The following is a 19,174-nucleotide window of genomic DNA, read 5'->3' on the forward strand; positions in this document are numbered from 1 at the left end:
ATAGGCAACTGACAATCACTTCCAGCCTTCCTTGGAGGGAAAATGCCTTCTTAGGATAAGTGGACTGTTGCTAGTTAAAAGGAACAAGTATTCCTTTCAGCCAAGGGAAGCAAGCTTCCTGTGAATCAGAGCCATGGCAAAAAATAGCCTGTTTCAATGTAATGATTTGGCTTCCTCCTACCTCACTTTCATCTTTGCAGAATGAGAGAAAGCATTATTTTTTCTGTTTAGGAATTGTACAGATAAGATCTGCCAGTGAGAGAGTATGAAAGTGCTGTCCTCATCACTGGCTCTGAGGAAGAAGAGAAGCCAGGCATGCTGGGCTGAGAATGCTGATCATTTTCTCCCAGATACCCCCTCTCATTTTCCTAGGAGAATTATGATTTTAAGCCTGGGAGACAAAGTATTGATTATCTGATGACAGCAGTCAATTGATTAAGTAAGAGGTGGCAGCAGAGTGTACTTTTGGGTCCTATAAGTAGCCGTCATGTCCCTGATTTACCCTTTATCAATAGTGACTATTTTAACAGTCGCAAAGGTCTCCTTATGCAGGAAAACGATGACTATGGCTTTGACAGTATTTATTTTACTAAATGAGACTAATCAATTGAAGAAAAGTAGTTATAATAGTGCTTCTTGATTCTATATTTAGAATTTCTCCATAAATATAAAATTATTTATGCTTGGATATTAACTTAGTTTGACAAATGAGATGGGCTTTATAATGAGTTTAAGTTCAGAGAGATGAGCTGTAACTATAATTGATTTTGAGGAGGACTAGGCTGTTATAGCAGCTCTGTGAACAGAGGGACAGAATTAATTCTATCTTCCTATTTGCTACCACATCCCTGGTGCCTAATTGTTGCCTGCCAAATGCTAAATACTAAGAAGTACTTGCTGCTTAAATTAATCTTATTATTGTGATACCTGTAATAAGATTACATAGGCTCAGTGTCTTGCCAACATCTCACTAAACAAGCAAATTCTTTTAAGGGTACTCTTACTGCTGTTTATGGTCCAGAAAACATATTTTAGTAATGAAATAATTGGAATCAAAATAGCAAAAATAAATGAATTATGAATACATGTAATTTATAGCCATAGTCTTTTAAAACATGAGGTTTCTAGATGGAGAAAAACTAAAACTAAGAGTCTCTGTGATAAATAGGTTAAAATAGACTTTTTATTGATAGATATAAATCACAGAGGATAGTCAGCATATAAACAATTTGATTTAATAACTTTCTTAGCACATTGTATTTGCATAATAACTGTAATGTCTTGACTTTTTCTATCATGCTCTATTTCCCATAGAGACTCTACTTTTCATGGTCTCTTACTGGGTCCCTGTAAGCAGACCTATGAAGAGGAAGAGGATGGGAAGTTCCCAATGGAATGTGAAAATAGAAACTTGGAGAGTCGAGAAAGCTGCCTGTGGCTTTGTTATTTGGTGATGGACTAATACTGTGTTTCCCATGTCTGGTTCTTTGCACCTGTGTATTTGAGCCCTTTCAGATCCATAGTTGTAGAAACAGATGTCAGGAAAGCAGAATCAGAGAGCCAAGAAAAAGAATGGAGAGTGAGTGCATGATCTCCTGGTTAAGCCTGGACTTTAGGGGGTTGAGTTTTAAATATCTCTCTTCCAGTTTCTGCTGTGGTAAAATACTGTGAAATCCCAGACTGAAGCCACTGCCAAATAGTGGCAACTTTAGACAAGAAGGTCTCTGTCTCCCTCTGTCTCTGAGACTCTGTTTCTGTCTGTCTGACTGTCTGTCTGTCTGTCTCTGTCTTTGTCTCTCTGCTTGTTTGTCTCTCTCTGTCTGTCTGTCTCTGTCTCCCTGTGTCTACCTCTCTCTCTCTCTGTCCCCCTCCCTTTCTGTCTCTGTCTGTCTCTTTGCATTCTGTTCTTCTCGGTGTGATTGAATTGGAAGTTCCTAGCAGATTAGCCAAGAGCAATTCTTGGTGTAACCCTGAGGGTATTTCCAGAGAGAATTAAGTGAAGAAGAAAGACCTACCTTTAATGTGGATAGCACTGCTCCATAGGTGGCGGTAGGGAAGAGGGCAGGGGGTCCTGGATGGAGGAATAGGCCAGAAAGGTGAAAGCCAGTGAGTACAGGCATTCTCTTGATTACTGGCCACCATGATGTGACAGCATCTGTTCCGCCATTATCCCCCTACCATGATGGACCAAAACTTGTGAAAGTAAGCCAAAATGAAACCATGCTTCTTTAGTTTGTTTTGTGTAGGTATTTTGCCCAAGCATTGAAAACCTAACATAGTCCTTCTACCGAAGCTCTGGGGTTTGTTAATTGTCAGTTTCATTCAGTTATGGTAGGATTTCAAGGTTGTTGAAAAAAGCTATTTTTTACTTTAGAAATGACCAATTAACTGAAATGAAATATAGCCAAGCCATGCAGTAGCTAATATCTAGAAAAATTCTGCACTACCCTGCCTAATTTAAGTATATTATGTTATACTAACAAACAAACAAATGACAACAAACAGTGCAGTCACTGAAACTGTGGACCATATTAAAGCCTGAATGCCAAGATCAGTGTGGAGAGAGAAAGTGAGTGACATTTTGAGAGAAAGTATCAAACAAGGAGATGCTTGTGATTGCTAGCAGAGGTAGGCATTGCTATAACTCTGTGAAATCAATTAAATTAAATCAGCATAATCTTGTGATATCAATTAAATTTTCAATGGAGTGTGTAGTTCTTCCTCTGACATGTGCCTATTGGGATGACAGAAAGATGGAATAGAAGCAAACTATTAAAGGATGAAACATTTTAGGACATCCTAGCTTTCCTGTATTGTTAAAGGCCCATACCTGATGAACCTGGACTACATAGTTGTTCTGTAGAGACAAAGTAACACCAACCTAGTGGCAGTGTTATTATTTACATGTTCCTAAGGTGAAGAGTGTTCAATACAATTGTCTATGACATATGCCAGGCGTATTGAACAATGCGCCATTCACCTACTCCCTTAGTTTTTTTAAGATGGATGTTGCTTTTATCTTCCATTCACAAACAAAGTAATTAGACTTATGGAAGTTAGAAGCGTGCTCAAATAGTTCCCAAGTACATATTTTTGATTTAGCATATGAAACACAACTAATATGAGAGTAGGAGTCAACTAGTGTTTTATGGTGAAGATAAAGATTGCATAATGCTGAAGGGAATGAAGAGTGATGTGGAAGGTGGTATTGAATTAGTCAGAACTCTTTCTCCTTTCTTTAAGGTAAGGTATCGCTTTTAGAACCAAGCAAGCTAGACCCTATTATCTGTGCTGTCTGTTATCAGGTACCCAGGTAATCAGGTTTTTTAAATATACTGTAGCTCAATTTTCTTACCTGGCAGCTGTACCTAACACCTTCCTCCTTAATGAGTCTATTATAAACGCAGTCAATACTCATGATTTATGGGTTCTGTATTTGCATAATTTATTCATAACCCTCAAATCCATGCACTTAGTACATTCACAATAATTTACAGGCCTGATGTACTAGTTAGAGTTTTGTCAACTTGGAACAAGCTAGGGTCATCTAGGAAGAGGAAACCTCAAATGAAGAATCGCTTCCATCAGATTGAACTGTAGGCATGCCTCTGGAGCATTTCCTTAATTACTGACTAATATGGAAGAACTATGGGTGGTGTCATCCTGGGTTCTATAAGGAAGCAAACTGAACAAACCTTGGAGAGCAAGCCAGTAAGCAGCACTCCTCCATGGCCTCTGCCTCAGTTCTCTCCTCCATCTTCCTGCCTTGGGTTCCTTCCCTAATCTTCCCTTCATGATGGATTAGAATCTGTAAGGTGAAATAAAGCATCTTTATTAATTGTTAATCAATTTAAAACATCAATATTTGATTTCAGAATAAACTGTCTTCCAAGATAATTTGAAATGTTGCTTTGTTGATGATGACATTAGTTATATTAGGGACTGTTGTTTAATTCTGAGTTTACCAGAAGACCTTGAACTCACTGAAACTAAAAGAAATAGTTTTCCTTAACTGTTTCTTTGCTAGTTGTTCTCATGCTAATACTAGCAGCCCTTGGTGAGCATGTACTGTATGACAGGGTAGTTATGCTAACTACTGTGCTGTATTTCATTTTCTTAACATAATCCTGGGAGGCAGCTACTGTGGTAGCTGTCTCAGAAACAAAAGCCCGAGGAGACGATTAATGTATTCAATGTCACAAAATTAATAAGAGGTGTAACAACCTTGTTCCAAGATGATCTTCCTTACCTGTCTTCAGAATAATTTTGATCTTGTAGTTAATGTGCAATATTCTCTGCCTGACCTTTGCTGATATTCTGTTGTTTTACTGATTTCAGGATTTTGATGTGAATGTTGCGAGTTCACTGAAGAGCATTATTTAGCTTTTCTAAAGAGAATCATTCCATTAGTTTAGTGGGTGAGTAGGTGGATGAGTGTGGGTTTGAGCTCTAATTCTTTAATTAGTTTTTTTAAAGACAGCTTGTTTTTATTTCTGTTTAAGTCCTCCACTGTATTAAAAGAGGCGTGTGCCAGCCTGTGAGGCTTTGCTGCCTCACTGGGCTCAGAGATTTCTTTTCATTGCTTAATTTGGACATTTTATTTTGTTCTTATTTCTTTAATGTCCTGATTAAGGGATTAGATAGCCCCCCTCCAGGCTTGAGCTCTAACTCTACCCCACACAGGGCTATACACTTTGGAAACATTTATTTGCAGTTGTTGAATGAATAATAACTTAGCAACAGAACTACTGGCTTAGTCTAGCTCTTAAGAAGGCAGAGTAGTTCGCATTAGATGTGGATGAGGCTGGCGTAAATGGCCAGATTTTGAATATTAGAAAGGTGGAAGATGTTGAAAGGCTTCGGGGTGGGATAACTTGCTTAACTACTACATGCTTTCATGTATCCCCTTTCTATTTAGTTCTTTACTGCACTTATTTTCTTCATTTGGACTTCGCTAGGTACAACTAGGAATCCCAAAATAATGACCTTTTTTTTCCCTGTGGAGAAAAAGTAGCACTTCCCCTCTTCAGTAGTTTCTATGAACCTTAGTGGAGGAGCTGTGGAAAGCAACTGCTTGGCCATGGAGCGGGGCATGGATGACAGTCTGAGATGAGTGGGGGGTAATTTATCATGAAGATGGTCATTTTTACATAGGAGCTGGAGTTATCCAGATAGAGAAGATCATTTGTCCAACATCTGGAAAGAAAAGCCACAGTAGCAGAAGAGAGGATTAATATGCATTTTGTTTTGCTCAAAAGGTGAGTAGAGTAAAATAGGTTGAGGCAGACTGTGGAGTGCAAACAGCAATGATGAAGACATTGGAAGGCTTTCCTCAGGGTTTTATAAAAGTAACTCTGGTGACAATATGGAGGAGAGACAGTTAATGGAAGAGGCCAGTGACTAATGGGCTGCACCTTCTTCTGCCTTCCAGCTTTCTCCTGTGCCTCTGGAGAGTACCTAGAAATGAAGAACCAAGTGTGCAGTAAGTGTGTTGAAGGCACCTACTCCTTGGGCAGTGGCATCAAATTTGATGAATGGGATGAGTTGCCGGCAGGATTTTCCAATGTTGCCACGTTCATGGACACTGTGGTGGGCCCTTCGGACAGCAGGCCAGGTGGCTGTAACAAGTAAGACCCCAAGCGAACCTTTGTACTTTGAAGACTTGAAAAAGGTGTCGTCATTCTTTTCTAGGAAAAGTTGAGGATAGTTTTAGTATAATGAGGATTATAGATAAACTCAGGGCAAAAGATTGTAGTATTTAATGATTTAACAAATGAGTGATATATTTACACAATTCCCACCCTCTTCTCCCTCTAATTTCTCCTGCGTTGCCTCAACCTCTCTCAAATTTACGACCTTTTCTTCTTTAATTACTTTTATTATTACAGACATATATATAGATAGATACATATATACACACACACACATATATATATATACATATATAATATATATATGCACCACCGTGTCCATTTAGTGTTGTTCAAGGGTGTATTTGTTTATGACTGAGCATTTGAGATTGGATAACCTAATGGAGGCTTATCCTTGAGAATGACTGACCTTCCCTCTTTGAGCAGCCATTAATTGCGTATAGTTCTTTATCTATGAATGGGGCTGCTGAGAGTTCTCTCATCTACATTGTCCTGTCAACTGGTGTTGTCATGGTGCAGATAGTGTTTAGGTGAGCATATTGTTGAGATTTCATAGGTACAGTAGACGTCCTGGTCCTCTGGCTCTTACAATCTTTCCACTTCCTCTTCAGCAATGAATGTTTACTTAAAACACACACACACACACACACACACACACACACACACACACACTCTCTCTCTCTCTCTCTCTCTCTCTCTCTCTCTCTCTCTCACACACACACACACACACACACACACACACACACACACACACACACATTTAATGAAGTTACATCACTTGGACAATAATGCTCCCTCCTTCTAATAGCCATAGACTAACAAAAACCCAGGCATGGGAAACGGCCCTTTGGGTTTTTTGTCAGGGGAGTCCAAGAGACCCCCTTGCCATCAAATATAGGCCATTACTTGGTTGTCTTTGGTTGCCTCCCAGAACTTGAAGGTAAGACCCTATTTCTGAAGATACTACACATTTGAGACTTGGAGGAATTGAGCTGGAACTGACCTGGAAGCTTCCTCCCCAGAGATGAGCTTTCATAGTATCTGAAGGTGCTATTCAAGCTGCCAATAGAAGAAAACAATCAATAGTCCTCGCCGGCTATAAAACCTATTAACTACAACAATGACTAGCATGGCAAGATAGTCCAAGAATCCAGTAGTGGCACTTATAGCTTACCACCACCAACTGTCTAAATGGACTCAAGGCCTGCTCAACAGAAAGGAACTCATGCCTCAGTGCAAACAGCCAGGTATTCATGTCTGATGAAGTCATGGTCCTTAGAGGAGAATCTATTGCCTCTTTCCCAAACCAGCACTATTTCTAACTATATTCTAAATAGTTATGCTTATATCTACAAGTAAGTTTGGCTCTCACCCCTCACCCCAGAAGCTTCTTTTTGGATCATTTATGAGACCATTGCAGAAATACACAACTTGTCAGAATGCAGAGAACAACTGGTAGCGAGATGTCAGCCTCGGTTGACACAGCTAACACAAACCCTGTACCTAAGGCTCAGGGAACATCTCAGAAGAGGGTTATTTTTTTTGGACTTCCATTACAAAGAATGTAGCTAAATTTTTAATGAGAAAATAATTGGCCTCACAATATAATAGATATTGTATGCAGAATGCAATAGTGCTGTTAGAAAAATGAGTTCATTATCTTATATTTATAATCAAACTTAGGGCAGTAGTGTTTCTACTAGCCTTTCTTTAATTTTTAAAGGGAAATTCATGTCCCCCTCCCTTTTTTTGAGTGTTTGACCTTCATTTAGACCTTGATTATTTTCTCGGAGTGTGGGGTAAGGATCTAAGGTTGAAAAGTCCTTTGCTTAATTGCTAGGTGATCACGAGTTTCACACATGGCAGCACTGGAGAGATGTTTGTCTTGGGGTAATGTGCTGTGTTTGGGAAATGAAAGAAGAGGTAGTAAAATAGGAAGCCTCTGGCCACCTTCGGACAAGAATGCTTCATCAGGAACCTGGCATCGTCAGCATTGTTGAAAGACACTGAGGCATTAGCTGAGCTAATACTGCAGTTCTTGGCTTCTTCCCGCCCCCTTCCTTCCTCCTTCACTTTCTTTCCTTCAGTCTTCTGTTCTTTCTCAGCTCAGTGGCAATGATTTATTTTCCTCTTTGGAGAATGAGATTGTTCTCTCTCTCTTTCTTCTCTCTCTCTCTCTCTCCCTCTCCCTCTCCCTCTCCCTCTCCCTCTCTCTCTCTCCCTCTCTCTCTCCCTCTCCCCACCTCCCTCCTTCCCTCCCTCCCTCCCTCCCTCCCTCCCTCCCTGTGTGTGTGTGTGTGTGTGTGTGTGTGTGTGTGTGTGTATCTGTCTGTCTGTCTTAGTCTATGCATTTCTGTTTTTAGTGCACCTGATACTGAGGAATTTTTAATGAGATTTATTTAGTTCAGTTCTGCAGACCCAAGAGCATAGTGTTGACATCTGGTGAGGCCTTCATGCAGCTTCAGACTGTAGTAGAAAATGAAGGCACTGGCTGGCATGTGTGAAGAGAGGAATGTTGAGTGAGAAATGTTGACTGAACACTGCGCAAAGGCCGTACTAATTACTTTCTTGAAAAGATCTTTAGAAACAACCAAAAGTAGAGAGATTTGTTTTGCTCATGGTTTTCGTCCACCATGGGGTTGGGATGGGAGAGCACAGTTGTTCAACTCACAGCAAACGGCAAATGGAGCAGAACTGATCAGTAACAAATAGGAGTCAGGACAAAATACCGCTCAAGAATGTGCCCCATGCACTACCATGGTCTACCTTGGTAAATGCACATTTACATCCTTTTCTTGGTGCCTCTGTCAGATATTGTGAAGCATGCTGTAAACCCTGACACACACCAATGTTCTGTTTGAAAGATCCATTGCTTACAGGACATTCGTGGGATGCTTTAGTGTATCTAGCATTGACTCAGTGGTGAAGGTTTTATCTTCTATCTCATGACTTCTTCAACAATTTAAGAGGTCAAAAATAGTACAGCTTTATACATTAATTTAAATATTTAGCATTTAGTAGCACTATTTCTTTCTATAGACCTGCTCTGTATATATGTGTTTGTGTATGTGTCTATAAGTCAAACTCAGATGTTATTTGAAAGAGTAATTCTACTTGAGGTTATGAATATTAATATTAGTGATTTTTTGTAAACAAAAAGCATTTGTATGGTAAATTGATCATATAGCCTTACAAAGATTTAAGATGTCATATGCTATAAATATAGACCCTTTTCTATAGTTATTGTTAATATTATGTGTATATATGCACACACATGACTATATAATACAACCTGGTGGATCCATTTACTGTTGCTTGTATGTGTATGATTTCAGGGCTGATTTCTCAGTATTGGGTAACCAATTAGGGAGTTCGTCTCCCTCTCTCAGCAATAGTTAGTTGACTGTAGTTTTTGTACAGGAACACCTTCCATGTCTATTGGTATTATTATTCTGAGGGCAATTTGAGAAAGATTAAGGAGGTGTACATGGGAGGATCTGGAATGGGAAGACACAGGAAGGGTTGGAGGGAGGAAGGAAAGGGGAGAAATGTAATTATTTTAAATAAAGTAAAAAAATTAATTAAAAAGATAAACTTCTCCATAGTGGAGTTCAGCCTTGGAGTTTCAGCAGAGCTGGTGTTATCTGCTTGTTCTGCTCATGGAATCTACTTGTGATTCTCAGTCAAAGGATTGTGGCTAGAAGAGGTTTCTGAGCTCTCACATAAAACTTTTGGTTCTGTCTTCACAGCTCTTCTTGGCTTCCTCGCGGGAACTATATAGAGTCCAACCGTGATGACTGCACTGTGTCTCTGATCTATGCCGTGCACCTTAAGAAGTCAGGCTATGTCTTCTTTGAGTACCAGTACGTGGACAACAACATCTTCTTTGAGTTCTTTGTAAGGCTTTTCATATTATAGAATTTGATTTTTAAGGAACATTCATATGACTGTCTCTAAACCTCCTATTCCATTCCACTTTACGCCTCCTTACTTTTTGGAAGGTGTTAACTGGATCTTTCAGTGTTAAAAGAAAGTTTTCCCCCCTATGGTACTTTGTGTTCAAATTAACAGTTTCTTTACTTTTCAGATCTATCTTGTGGAATAAGGTGGGCTTGTTTCTGGTTATGTTCATGAGGTGGCCATTTGGCTTAGATGTATGTCACAAATAATTTTTCCAAGGTTCCTTTTTTTTAAGCTACAAAAACTACTATTTTCTATGCATTGTGTATGTAGAAAGGTATTTCATGTTCATAACATGTGTGTATGTGGAGGAACGTGTGTGCATGTGTGGAGAACAGAAGTTGATGTTTTCCTCTCTCACTCTCCACTTTAATTTTTTGAAACGGTGTATCTCAGTGAACCTGAGCTCACAGATTCAGCTCTCCTAGCTGGCCAGCCAGCTCTGCGGATCTGCCTTTCTCTGCTCCACCAGTGCTGGCCTTAGAGATGTGTGCCACAATAGCCGTCTTTTACATGTGCTGGGATCTGAACTAAGGTTCTCATCCTGGTTATGTGGCAAGTACATTACCCATCGAGTCGTCATAACAGTTTCTATTATGTTAAATTATATTAAAACTTTCTGTTTTTTACTTAAAGTATTTCTTTGCAAATCAGTAAATATTTTCTTACTGACTAAATTATTTGTTCATTCACAATTATTTAAAAAGTAGAAATGGCTGTATGTTCTGATTCTGTGAATTTTGTACTGTTGAAAGGACTCACTGGATGAAATAGTTGATGTGTCTGTCATGAGCTTAAGTAGAATGACAGAATCTAAGCTATAATCATATGCTAACGGAATAACTACTGAGGCTGTTTAACTAATATAAGCTGTAGCTGATCTAGTAATATTTATTATGACAGTGACTCAAATTCTTGAGAAAATGTTTTCAGATGGACTTACACTAAACACAGTGTTTGCTTTGCAAGCAATGGGAAAATGCTCCTATGATCCAGATTTTAAGAGAAGAATATACTAAAAATTCTAAAACAAATTTTTATTGATCTTGGTGATGAGTGTTTCTAAATCAGTAATTATAGTTTCTATATCAAAAGTTTGATGGTAAGAACTATTTCCCATGAAGGTATAAGCCTTGCTTTTGAAGTGAAGAGGTTCTGACTGTGGCCTTAACTCTATAATTAGTGGCTGTGTGTCCTTGGGCAGTTAGTCTGACTTTCCGGCTATCACTGCTCCCTTCTGTGAAGTGGATTGTTTGATAGGGCACTTTGAGGAACTTCTAGTATGGGCATACTTTGATGTTTTAGGATGGTAAGCAACATTTCAACACATTTACTTTTTAAAGTAAATCCTGTTTGCAAAAAAGCTTGTGAGAGTGAGTGAGTATTTCTTGGGACATCTCAATAGTATTGCAGAAAATAAAATTGGGAAGTGAGACAAGGGTCTAATTGCTGTGACTAGGCAGATTCTTTATATTTCCCAACAAGTCTCTTGAGGGCAGCCAACAAAGGTGCTTTTAGGGCATAGCATTTTGTTCCTTTCCCACAGAGATGCCTGTGTTCATCTGGTTTAGAGTCTGAAAGGGGTGGGAAGCTCATGCTGATCCCTTCATTGATGTTTCACGCTTATAGATTGTGATTTATTGACTCAGAAAGTCAACACTCCTCAGTCATCATTAGTCAGTGATGAAAAGGAAATGTTTGAAGATAAAGATGTAGGCGGTGTGGAGAAAAATACATGTAAACTGTTTAATTTGAAGTATTTGAGCACCAAGTGAGACTTTCAATCAGCATTTCTTTTAAAAATGATGAGGCTGCTGACTCCCAGTGGTAGGAGGGAATGGGGGGTGGGCTGAGGGGGGAGGCTAGAGGGATAAGAGGAGGGAAGAGGGGGATCTGTGATTGGTATGTAAAATGAATAAAAAAATTTCTTAATAAAAAAATGATGAAGCTGAAACGTAAAGAAGTTATCGGTCCATAATTACACCTAAACTAGTTTCAAAATGAGTAATGGAACTCATTTCTTCAGAGTATCGGGGAATGTCACAATCACATGGTGTCTGCTTTCCCGTGTAAAAAAAGCCTTTACCCTGCCTATTAGTTGTTAATTAGAGGTATATTCAGAGCCTGTAGCATCTATGAAATGGCTTAACGCTGGTGTCACAGTGATCATGATGGTCAGATGGTCAAAGGACAAAAATTCATTTAAAGGAAATATTAATTGGCTATTCTCTTGATAACGATATTGCAAATGGAACTGTTTTCTAGTTAAGTCTTTAGAAACTTCTCTTAGTGAGAACACTTTAAGCTCTGTGATAAATAGGAAAATAAGAAAGGCAGCAAGAATAATTTAAAGAAGAGAAAGATAGTTTTGATGGATGATGCGTACATGTGATGAAATCTGCCTCTACCTGCTGTAGACCATTGCTGTACTAGAATGATGGCCTGGATTTTAGGTATCTCTGTACTTTTTGTAGACCTGAAAAGTAATATCCTAACCTCTAAGCACTTTTGAAGAATTACCCAGAGAGTTCAAGATGTTTAATGTGAAAAATATTATCTCTAATCATTTTAATTGTCATGGTAAATGATTAATATTTGCTCCATTACAAAGGTTAGGAATTAGATTTTGTCCATAACCATTTAGCTACATATTTAGCTCACGTTCTGAGAAACTGACAACCAAGGCACACTATTTGCTAGTTTAAATTTTTACTGCTGTCAGTGAAATTTGCAGATCAAAGTAGCTCTCACTCCTTACCAAAGAAGTTTCTTTTTGCATCAGATGGCAGAGATAACCAGGATCCACAATTGGTGAAAATGCAGAGAAGATGGACTTGGGGTACCCATCTCCAGTCAATATATCCACAATGCAACCCCCTCCTCAGGCTCAGGGAATATTGCAGAAGAGGGGACAGGAAAGTCTTGAGAGCCCAAATTTCAGGACACCTGCTGTGAGATAGTGACATCAAGACCTGACAGAGAAGCTGCACCAATGAAATCTTAGCAGTATGGTTGCCTAAAAGAGACCTGAATAATGACCACACCAGTCAACATGCCAATGAGGGAAGGGGCGAGTCCACAAGCCCCCACCCCTAGATGGAAACCTTGGTGCAATCAGTGGTTGCTGAGTGATGGAGAATCAGTTTCCTCCACGGTGTAACCTCCTAAGAGATTAACCAGTTTCAAGTATTCATCCTAACATGTGTTCATATGCGGTGTTATTGACTCCATAAGTGTAGGTATATGTATAATAAATACAGAAGAAGTCAGGAACCCCGGAGTGGGTGGGGATGTAAGGGAGGGGCTTAAGGGGAAGAAGGAGGGTTGGAAATGATTTAAATACAGTATACTCATGTATGAAATTCTCAAAAAGAGAAAAATTTTAAATTGAATAGAATCGACTTGGCTTTTAAACTCAGACTTGCATGGTGAATGTGAATTGTTAAAACACTTGGGTAATCTGGGCAGAGGCTTTGAAATGACTTTCCAGTGATAAGTATTCTCACTTTCCTTAATGGCCTGGCACTTGGCTGCAACAATGAGATGGTTTAGTCAGAACCACTCCCTCTTGGCATGTTTACTTGTTGGAGATTCCTTCGTTCATTGTTTAAAATGGGTTAAAGGGTGTTCTTGCAGCATGTGCTGAGAACAGAAATGAATGACAGCTATTATTCCAAAAGCATTACTGAGCCCCTGTGTTTGACTCACAGATTCAGAATGACCAGTGCCAGGAGATGGATGCCACCACAGACAAGTGGGTGAAACTCACAGACAATGGAGAATGGGGCTCCCATTCTGTAAGTCTCTTTTCCTGTGTTTATTTGTTGACACCAATTCCATTCTTCTCCTTCCATTTCCCAACTATTTCTAAGCATTAATTCTAAGAAAATAAAAAGGATGACATGGTCTGCTACTTTAGATAAGTTCCATTTAGCAAAGAAATTGCCTTTATGTTTCATAGGCTCACATTTAAATTTTTAAATTATTTTTCTGTTTTCCCCTTTCCTTAGAATGTTTTGCCAGTCCTCTCTTATCCCAACTTTCTTCTCTTAAATTAAGTGGGACTCAACAACTTAGAAAGCTATTTTAAACTGACACAAAATGTTACTAAGTTCTATTATGCAAGTTTACAAATGTGCCTGCCACCTGAGATAGACCAGTCTCTGGTCATTGGAAAGCTCATGAATTGCCTTCATTCCATGGTCTCGGTGGTGTTTTTAGGAAGTCACTTTTCAGGTTTGCTTTTGGGGCCCTTTGCAGTCTCTATTATTGCATAGACCTGATTGTCACAAAATCCACTCACTTTTGGAATGCCAACCCACTTTCTATGTATTTGCTATCTGTTAGTCAAAATTCTACCCGCTCTGGTCACATAGTGTCAAGTTCACTTCTGCCCAACACCTCTCTCTAAATGATTGAATCTGAGATGCTCAGATGACATGTGTTAGTACATCTTTTATTATTGTGACACTGTTCTTTTGGAGTAAGGCATGGCTTTAAAACCTGGCTCTGTATTTCCATAGACGACTTGGTGGCTGTTCTTCCTTTCACGTTAGAAATGAGAACAGTTGCTTTGCAGGCTTTTTCAGGCTGAGGAGCTGGTGAGTTGGAATTGAAGCCTCTTAAAATGGCAGATGCTTTGGACTTCGAGACAGGAGATGCAGGGGTCTCAGCCACCTTCCCAATGCAGTGCTCAGCATTATGTAAGAATGGTTTTGTGGTGCTCAAAGGCTGGCCATGTAAGATCATCAAGAAGATGTCTACTTCGAAGACTGGCAAGCATGGCCATGCCAAAGTCCACCTGTTGGTTTTGACATTTTTACTGGGAAGAAATACAAAGATATATGTCTGTCAACTCATTATATGGATGCCCCCCAACATTAAAAGGAATGATTTCCAGCTGATTGGCATCTAGGATGGGTACCTATCCCTGCTCCAGGACTGTGGGGAGGTAGGAGAGGACCTTCGTCTGCCTGAGGGAGACCTTGGCAAGGAGACTGAGCAGGAGCATGACTGTGGAGAAGAGGTCCTGGTCACGGTGCTGTCTGCCATGACAGAGGAGGAGGCAGCTGTTGCAGTCAAGGCCATGGCAAAGTAACTGGCCTCAAGGTGGCGGTGGTGGCAGCAGCGATCCCTGAGCCTACAGAGGCCCCTCCCCCAGCTGGGTTCCGCTCTGGCTGGGCCCTTGGCTGGACTCCTCTACAGTTTATTTGACGTTTTATTTTGATTTTCCTCACCCCTTCAAACTGTCGGGGAGACCCTGCCCTTCACCTAGCTCCCTTGGCCAGGAATGAGGGAGCCATGGCCTTGGCGAAGCTACTACCTGCCTCTTCCCTCACAGCCCCGATGGGGGAAAAGGAATTGGGTATTGCTTGTGGTTTGGGTCCCCCACCTCTCCTTTTTTCTTTTTAATTCAATTTGGAATCAGAAAGCTGTGGATTCTGGCAAATGGTCTTGTGCCCTTTATCCCACTCTCCTTGTCTGGTCGCCTGTTCTCCGTGGTCCGTCACTCCCAAGCACCACTTGTACAGACTGGGATCCAGCCCCCTACCCTGCCTCTGTCTCTTCCCCAAGCCCCTTTAGCGGTGGTGAGAAGAGCAGGGGGGGAAAGCAGACACGATCCCTCCTCAGGCATCTGGGAGGGCCTTGCCCCCATGGGCTTCACCCTTTCCTGCGGCTCTCTCCCTGACACATTTGTTAAAAATCAAACCTGAATAAAACTACAAGTTTAATATGAAGAAGAAGAAGAAGAAGAAGAAGAAGAAGAAGAAGAAGAAGAAGAAGAAGAAGAAGAAGAAGAAGAAGAAGAAGAAAAGAAGTGAGAGCAGTTGTCCCGTATCAAATGAGATGATGGCAGTAATCACCTAGATGGAGCCTCCAGTGTGAAGCCTGAGTTCAGTTTCCATCACTGTCATCCTAGTGTTGGTGGTTACAGAAATGCCTCATCCTTGAGTCCACATACTGTAGACTTGGAGGCAGATGTTTCACCTCTCTGCTTGAAAGTAATATCAGTACCACTCAAGGTCAATTCTCCTCAAGACCGAGTTGATGGGGCTTTGGCAGCCAGTGTGCTGACTTCATCACTGAAGACTTAATGCAAGGGGAATGTGCTGAATGCACTAGTTCTCCACATCTCTTCCAGGATGTTGGGGTAGGGCAGATTTTAATGTTGTATAGCTTGAATTTCACCAGCCAGGGTGCACAGAGGAATAAAGGCATCAAATGAGAAAGCAAAGACCTCCTAACTCTGGATCAGCAAGAAATTGATTAGAAAATTAGTCTGATTTATATGAAGACAATGTCTCAGTGGCAAAGGAAGCAAATGTGGGTGTCATTAAATTTCTCGAGTTAGAGTTAGATCAAGCCACCTGTAGCACATTTTCTCTTTTTCCTGTCACACTGTAGCTCACTGAAGAGTTTTTAGAAGCTACGAAGCTATGTAACCCATTTTCTGTCACTGAATAAAATACCCAAGGTTGGATACTTTCTAAATTTAAAAGGCTTATTCAATTCCATTTTGGAGGTTTAAGGTCACAGTACCTACATCTTCCCAGCTCTGGGGAAGATGGCATCAGATGGCAGGAATGTGATCAAGGGTACTCAATGGTGAAGCCAGAAGTCAGACAGATGGAGACTGTGCCGAGACCCAGGCTTGCTCCTCTTCTGCAGTCAGTCCCGAGGGAACTAAGTGCATGAGACCAGCACTAGCCTCTTCAGCAGGCAATGTTCTCAGTGACCTAACTACATCCCATAGTCTCCTCACAGAAGTTGACTACTGCCACACTTGGGGACCAGGCTTCCTACATATGGATCTCTAGGGAGCACTCGTGCCATATCCAGGCCAGAGCAGAAATAAGCACTATGCTGACTTTCTTCTTTTTACAGCCCAGAGATTGACCTCAAGAATAACATTACTGTCAAAGTAGATGCTTGGGCTCAGATTCCTTTGCCCTGTATGATAGAGCCCTTCTGTGTATAAGCCACAACATTGAAGTTTAAAAACAAGTTTATCTTTTTAGACTTAGTTTCTCCCTTAGTATATTTGTGGATTGTCAGACTGCAAAAATGTTTGATTTTTAATTTTAAAACAACTTCATTATATCGTAGGCTGGAATTAAGAGTATTTAAGTTTGTTAATTCTATTTTAATGGTGATTATATAAAGGATTAAAAGAGGGTATAAGGGAGCAGTTTTTGCCTGTGGTTAGAAATAGCTTGTCTGACCCGAGTGTCTTGTGCTTCTTTCTGTAGGTGATGCTGAAATCAGGCACCAATATTCTGTACTGGAGGACGACAGGCATCCTTATGGGCTCGAAGGCGGTCAAGCCTGTGCTAGTGAAAAATATCACCATCGAAGGTATCTCATAGCTATGAGCCTCGGTAGTCACCAGTCCAATTTTAGTGTTAAAATGTTTACTAGAGTGTTGGTTTAACTGACTTCAGGGGTTTATAGTACAGACACAAATTAATGTCAGACCTCATACAAGTCTAAAAACCTTAGTTTTATATCCACCAAATTGATTAATCAGTTTTTCCTTTTTCCTCCTACCCTCAAACTGGATTATTTAATCAGTGTAAAGCAGTAAACACAATGATAATCTTCAGGTTTTTTTTTTTAAATAAAATGAAAGTGTATTTGTATACAAGAGCCCATTACTCATTAGAGATATGTAAATTATGCCAGATAATCTCATCATTGTTATATTCATAAAAATAATAAGAGTCTGGCTGTTTTCTAAGCCTCTTGTGATTTTCTGAGCAGATGGGTCATTTCTAGCCCAGCTGAGGCACCAATAAACGCTGCCATGGTTCATGCTCAAGTGAAGTGCATTGAGTTACTGCAGCAACTCCCCTTTAGTAAAGGTTGGGATGTTTTGCTGCATCCTGTGAGTAGGCACATAGGGACGTTACCTCATTAGTCACTGGGACACCTGCTGGACAAAGCTGGGAGTGCAAACCAATACACAGCCATTTCTAGGGTCTTTCCTGCTTGCTTGTACACTGATCTTTGTTCTAGGTAAATAAAGAATCTAGGCTCATATTACTGTTAGCATCTCTGTCTTCTGTGCAGAAGCAGCAAATAGATGCTGATGTGTTCACTGGACTTGGTGCTCTCTCCCAAGCCCTGTGTTTCCTTCCCACACAGGGGTGGCGTACACCTCAGAGTGCTTCCCATGTAAGCCAGGCACTTTCAGCGACAAACCAGGCTCATTCAACTGCCAAATGTGCCCCAGAAACACCTATTCTGAGAAGGGTGCAAAAGAATGCATAAGGTGTAAGGAGGACTCCCAATTTTCAGGTAAGGCTAAGTGACAATTTTTATTCTTCTCTTCCCATGCTAATGTTGGTCAAGTGTACTTCACATGGCAGAATAAGTGGGGTAGCAATGGCAGACCACAGGCCGATGAGATGAAATGAATTCATGTTGGATAGGGACAACATGACACACTAGTGCCCTTCTCTGAATGACTCTCCCTTTGTCTATGATTTTCCTTTATTCCACACTCCAGAGATAATCGGTCCAGATGTGTTTGCATCAGTCTAGCCAACTGTTTACTTTCATGTATTTGTTACCATAGAGACTGTAGAGATGTACTTAGAAGTTTTTAATTTGTTCCAGATTTCCAGTGTTCAGTGATAATACAGGAAAAATCTAATATCGTCTGAAAACAGCTGCCATGATGCAGATGTATCATAGAAATATTTATCCTCCCTCTGGGGAAAATAAAAACACAAAAATATAGCTAGGTGATAGTGGCACATGCCTTTAATACCCAGCACTAGGAGGCAGAGACAGACGGATCTCTGTGAGTTCGAGGCCAGCCTGGTCTACAGAGCGAGATCCAGGACAGGCACCAAAACTACACAGAGAAAAACCAAACCAAACCAAACTAAAACAAACAAGCAAACAATAACAACAAAAAAACCCCAAATATTTATTTGCTTAAGGCTTGGATAGTTCTTCCTAAGCTACTCTGTACAGTGATTTTTTTTTTTTACATGTTAGCTTCCTTTTGTGTTTTGATGTTACTTTTTTCTTAAGGTCACAAAGGAATTGGTCCATTTCTGAAGTGATTTCTCTGTGTGTGTTGCAGAGGAAGGAGCCAGTGAGTGTGTGGATCGCCCACCCTGCACTACCAAAGACTATTTCCAGATCCATACCCCATGTGATGAAGAAGGAAAGGTATCAGCCATGTTTAACTCATCCCATGTTTATCAAACTCTTTTCCCGGTATAAGTACACTCTGGTTGTCTGTTACCCGTGTGTGCACATAGTACAGAAGAAATCTAAGAGTTTAGGTGTTGCAACTTCCCTTTGCTTTGACCTCCCAGCTAGTTCTGCAGACAAGATTGCTCTTAAGCTTCCACTTTGTTAGTCTTTAAAAGAACATTGATACTGCTACCTACTTCATAAAGTTTCTATGGGAAGACATAAGATATTCAAAAAAGATTTCCAGCCCAGGGCCTGGCATGTGGTGAGTGCTCCACACATTATTACCATCTTTTTAAAAAGACTATATTCTTTCAGAGGTCAGAAGATCAAGAAGAGCATTGCTTGAAATG

General features: G+C 40.3%; 1 protein-coding gene and 1 pseudogene across 4 annotated transcripts in view; both read left to right on the plus strand.

The window, feature by feature from the left end:
• The window catches only part of Elapor2 (endosome-lysosome associated apoptosis and autophagy regulator family member 2), a 173,533-nt gene that overhangs the window by 98,819 nt on the left and 55,540 nt on the right, over window positions 1-19,174 (plus strand). For all 4 annotated transcript variants that reach the window (XR_013049719.1, XM_042272701.2, XM_042272703.2 and 1 more), the window contains 6 exons: window positions 5,432-5,627; window positions 9,401-9,548; window positions 13,322-13,408; window positions 16,862-16,967; window positions 17,757-17,909; window positions 18,706-18,794. Coding sequence is in view for 3 of the 4 variants with exons in the window: in XM_042272701.2 (XP_042128635.2) it covers window positions 5,432-5,627; window positions 9,401-9,548; window positions 13,322-13,408; window positions 16,862-16,967; window positions 17,757-17,909; window positions 18,706-18,794 (779 nt within the window). In the remaining variant the exon portion in view is untranslated. The remainder of the gene's footprint in view (window positions 1-5,431; window positions 5,628-9,400; window positions 9,549-13,321; window positions 13,409-16,861; window positions 16,968-17,756; window positions 17,910-18,705; window positions 18,795-19,174) is intronic.
• Window positions 14,151-14,709, plus strand: LOC102911845 (eukaryotic translation initiation factor 5A-1-like; annotated as a pseudogene).

This window comes from Peromyscus maniculatus, chromosome 3 (assembly GCF_049852395.1).
Source record: "Peromyscus maniculatus bairdii isolate BWxNUB_F1_BW_parent chromosome 3, HU_Pman_BW_mat_3.1, whole genome shotgun sequence".
In the NCBI taxonomy this organism is placed as follows: Eukaryota; Metazoa; Chordata; class Mammalia; order Rodentia; family Cricetidae; genus Peromyscus; species Peromyscus maniculatus.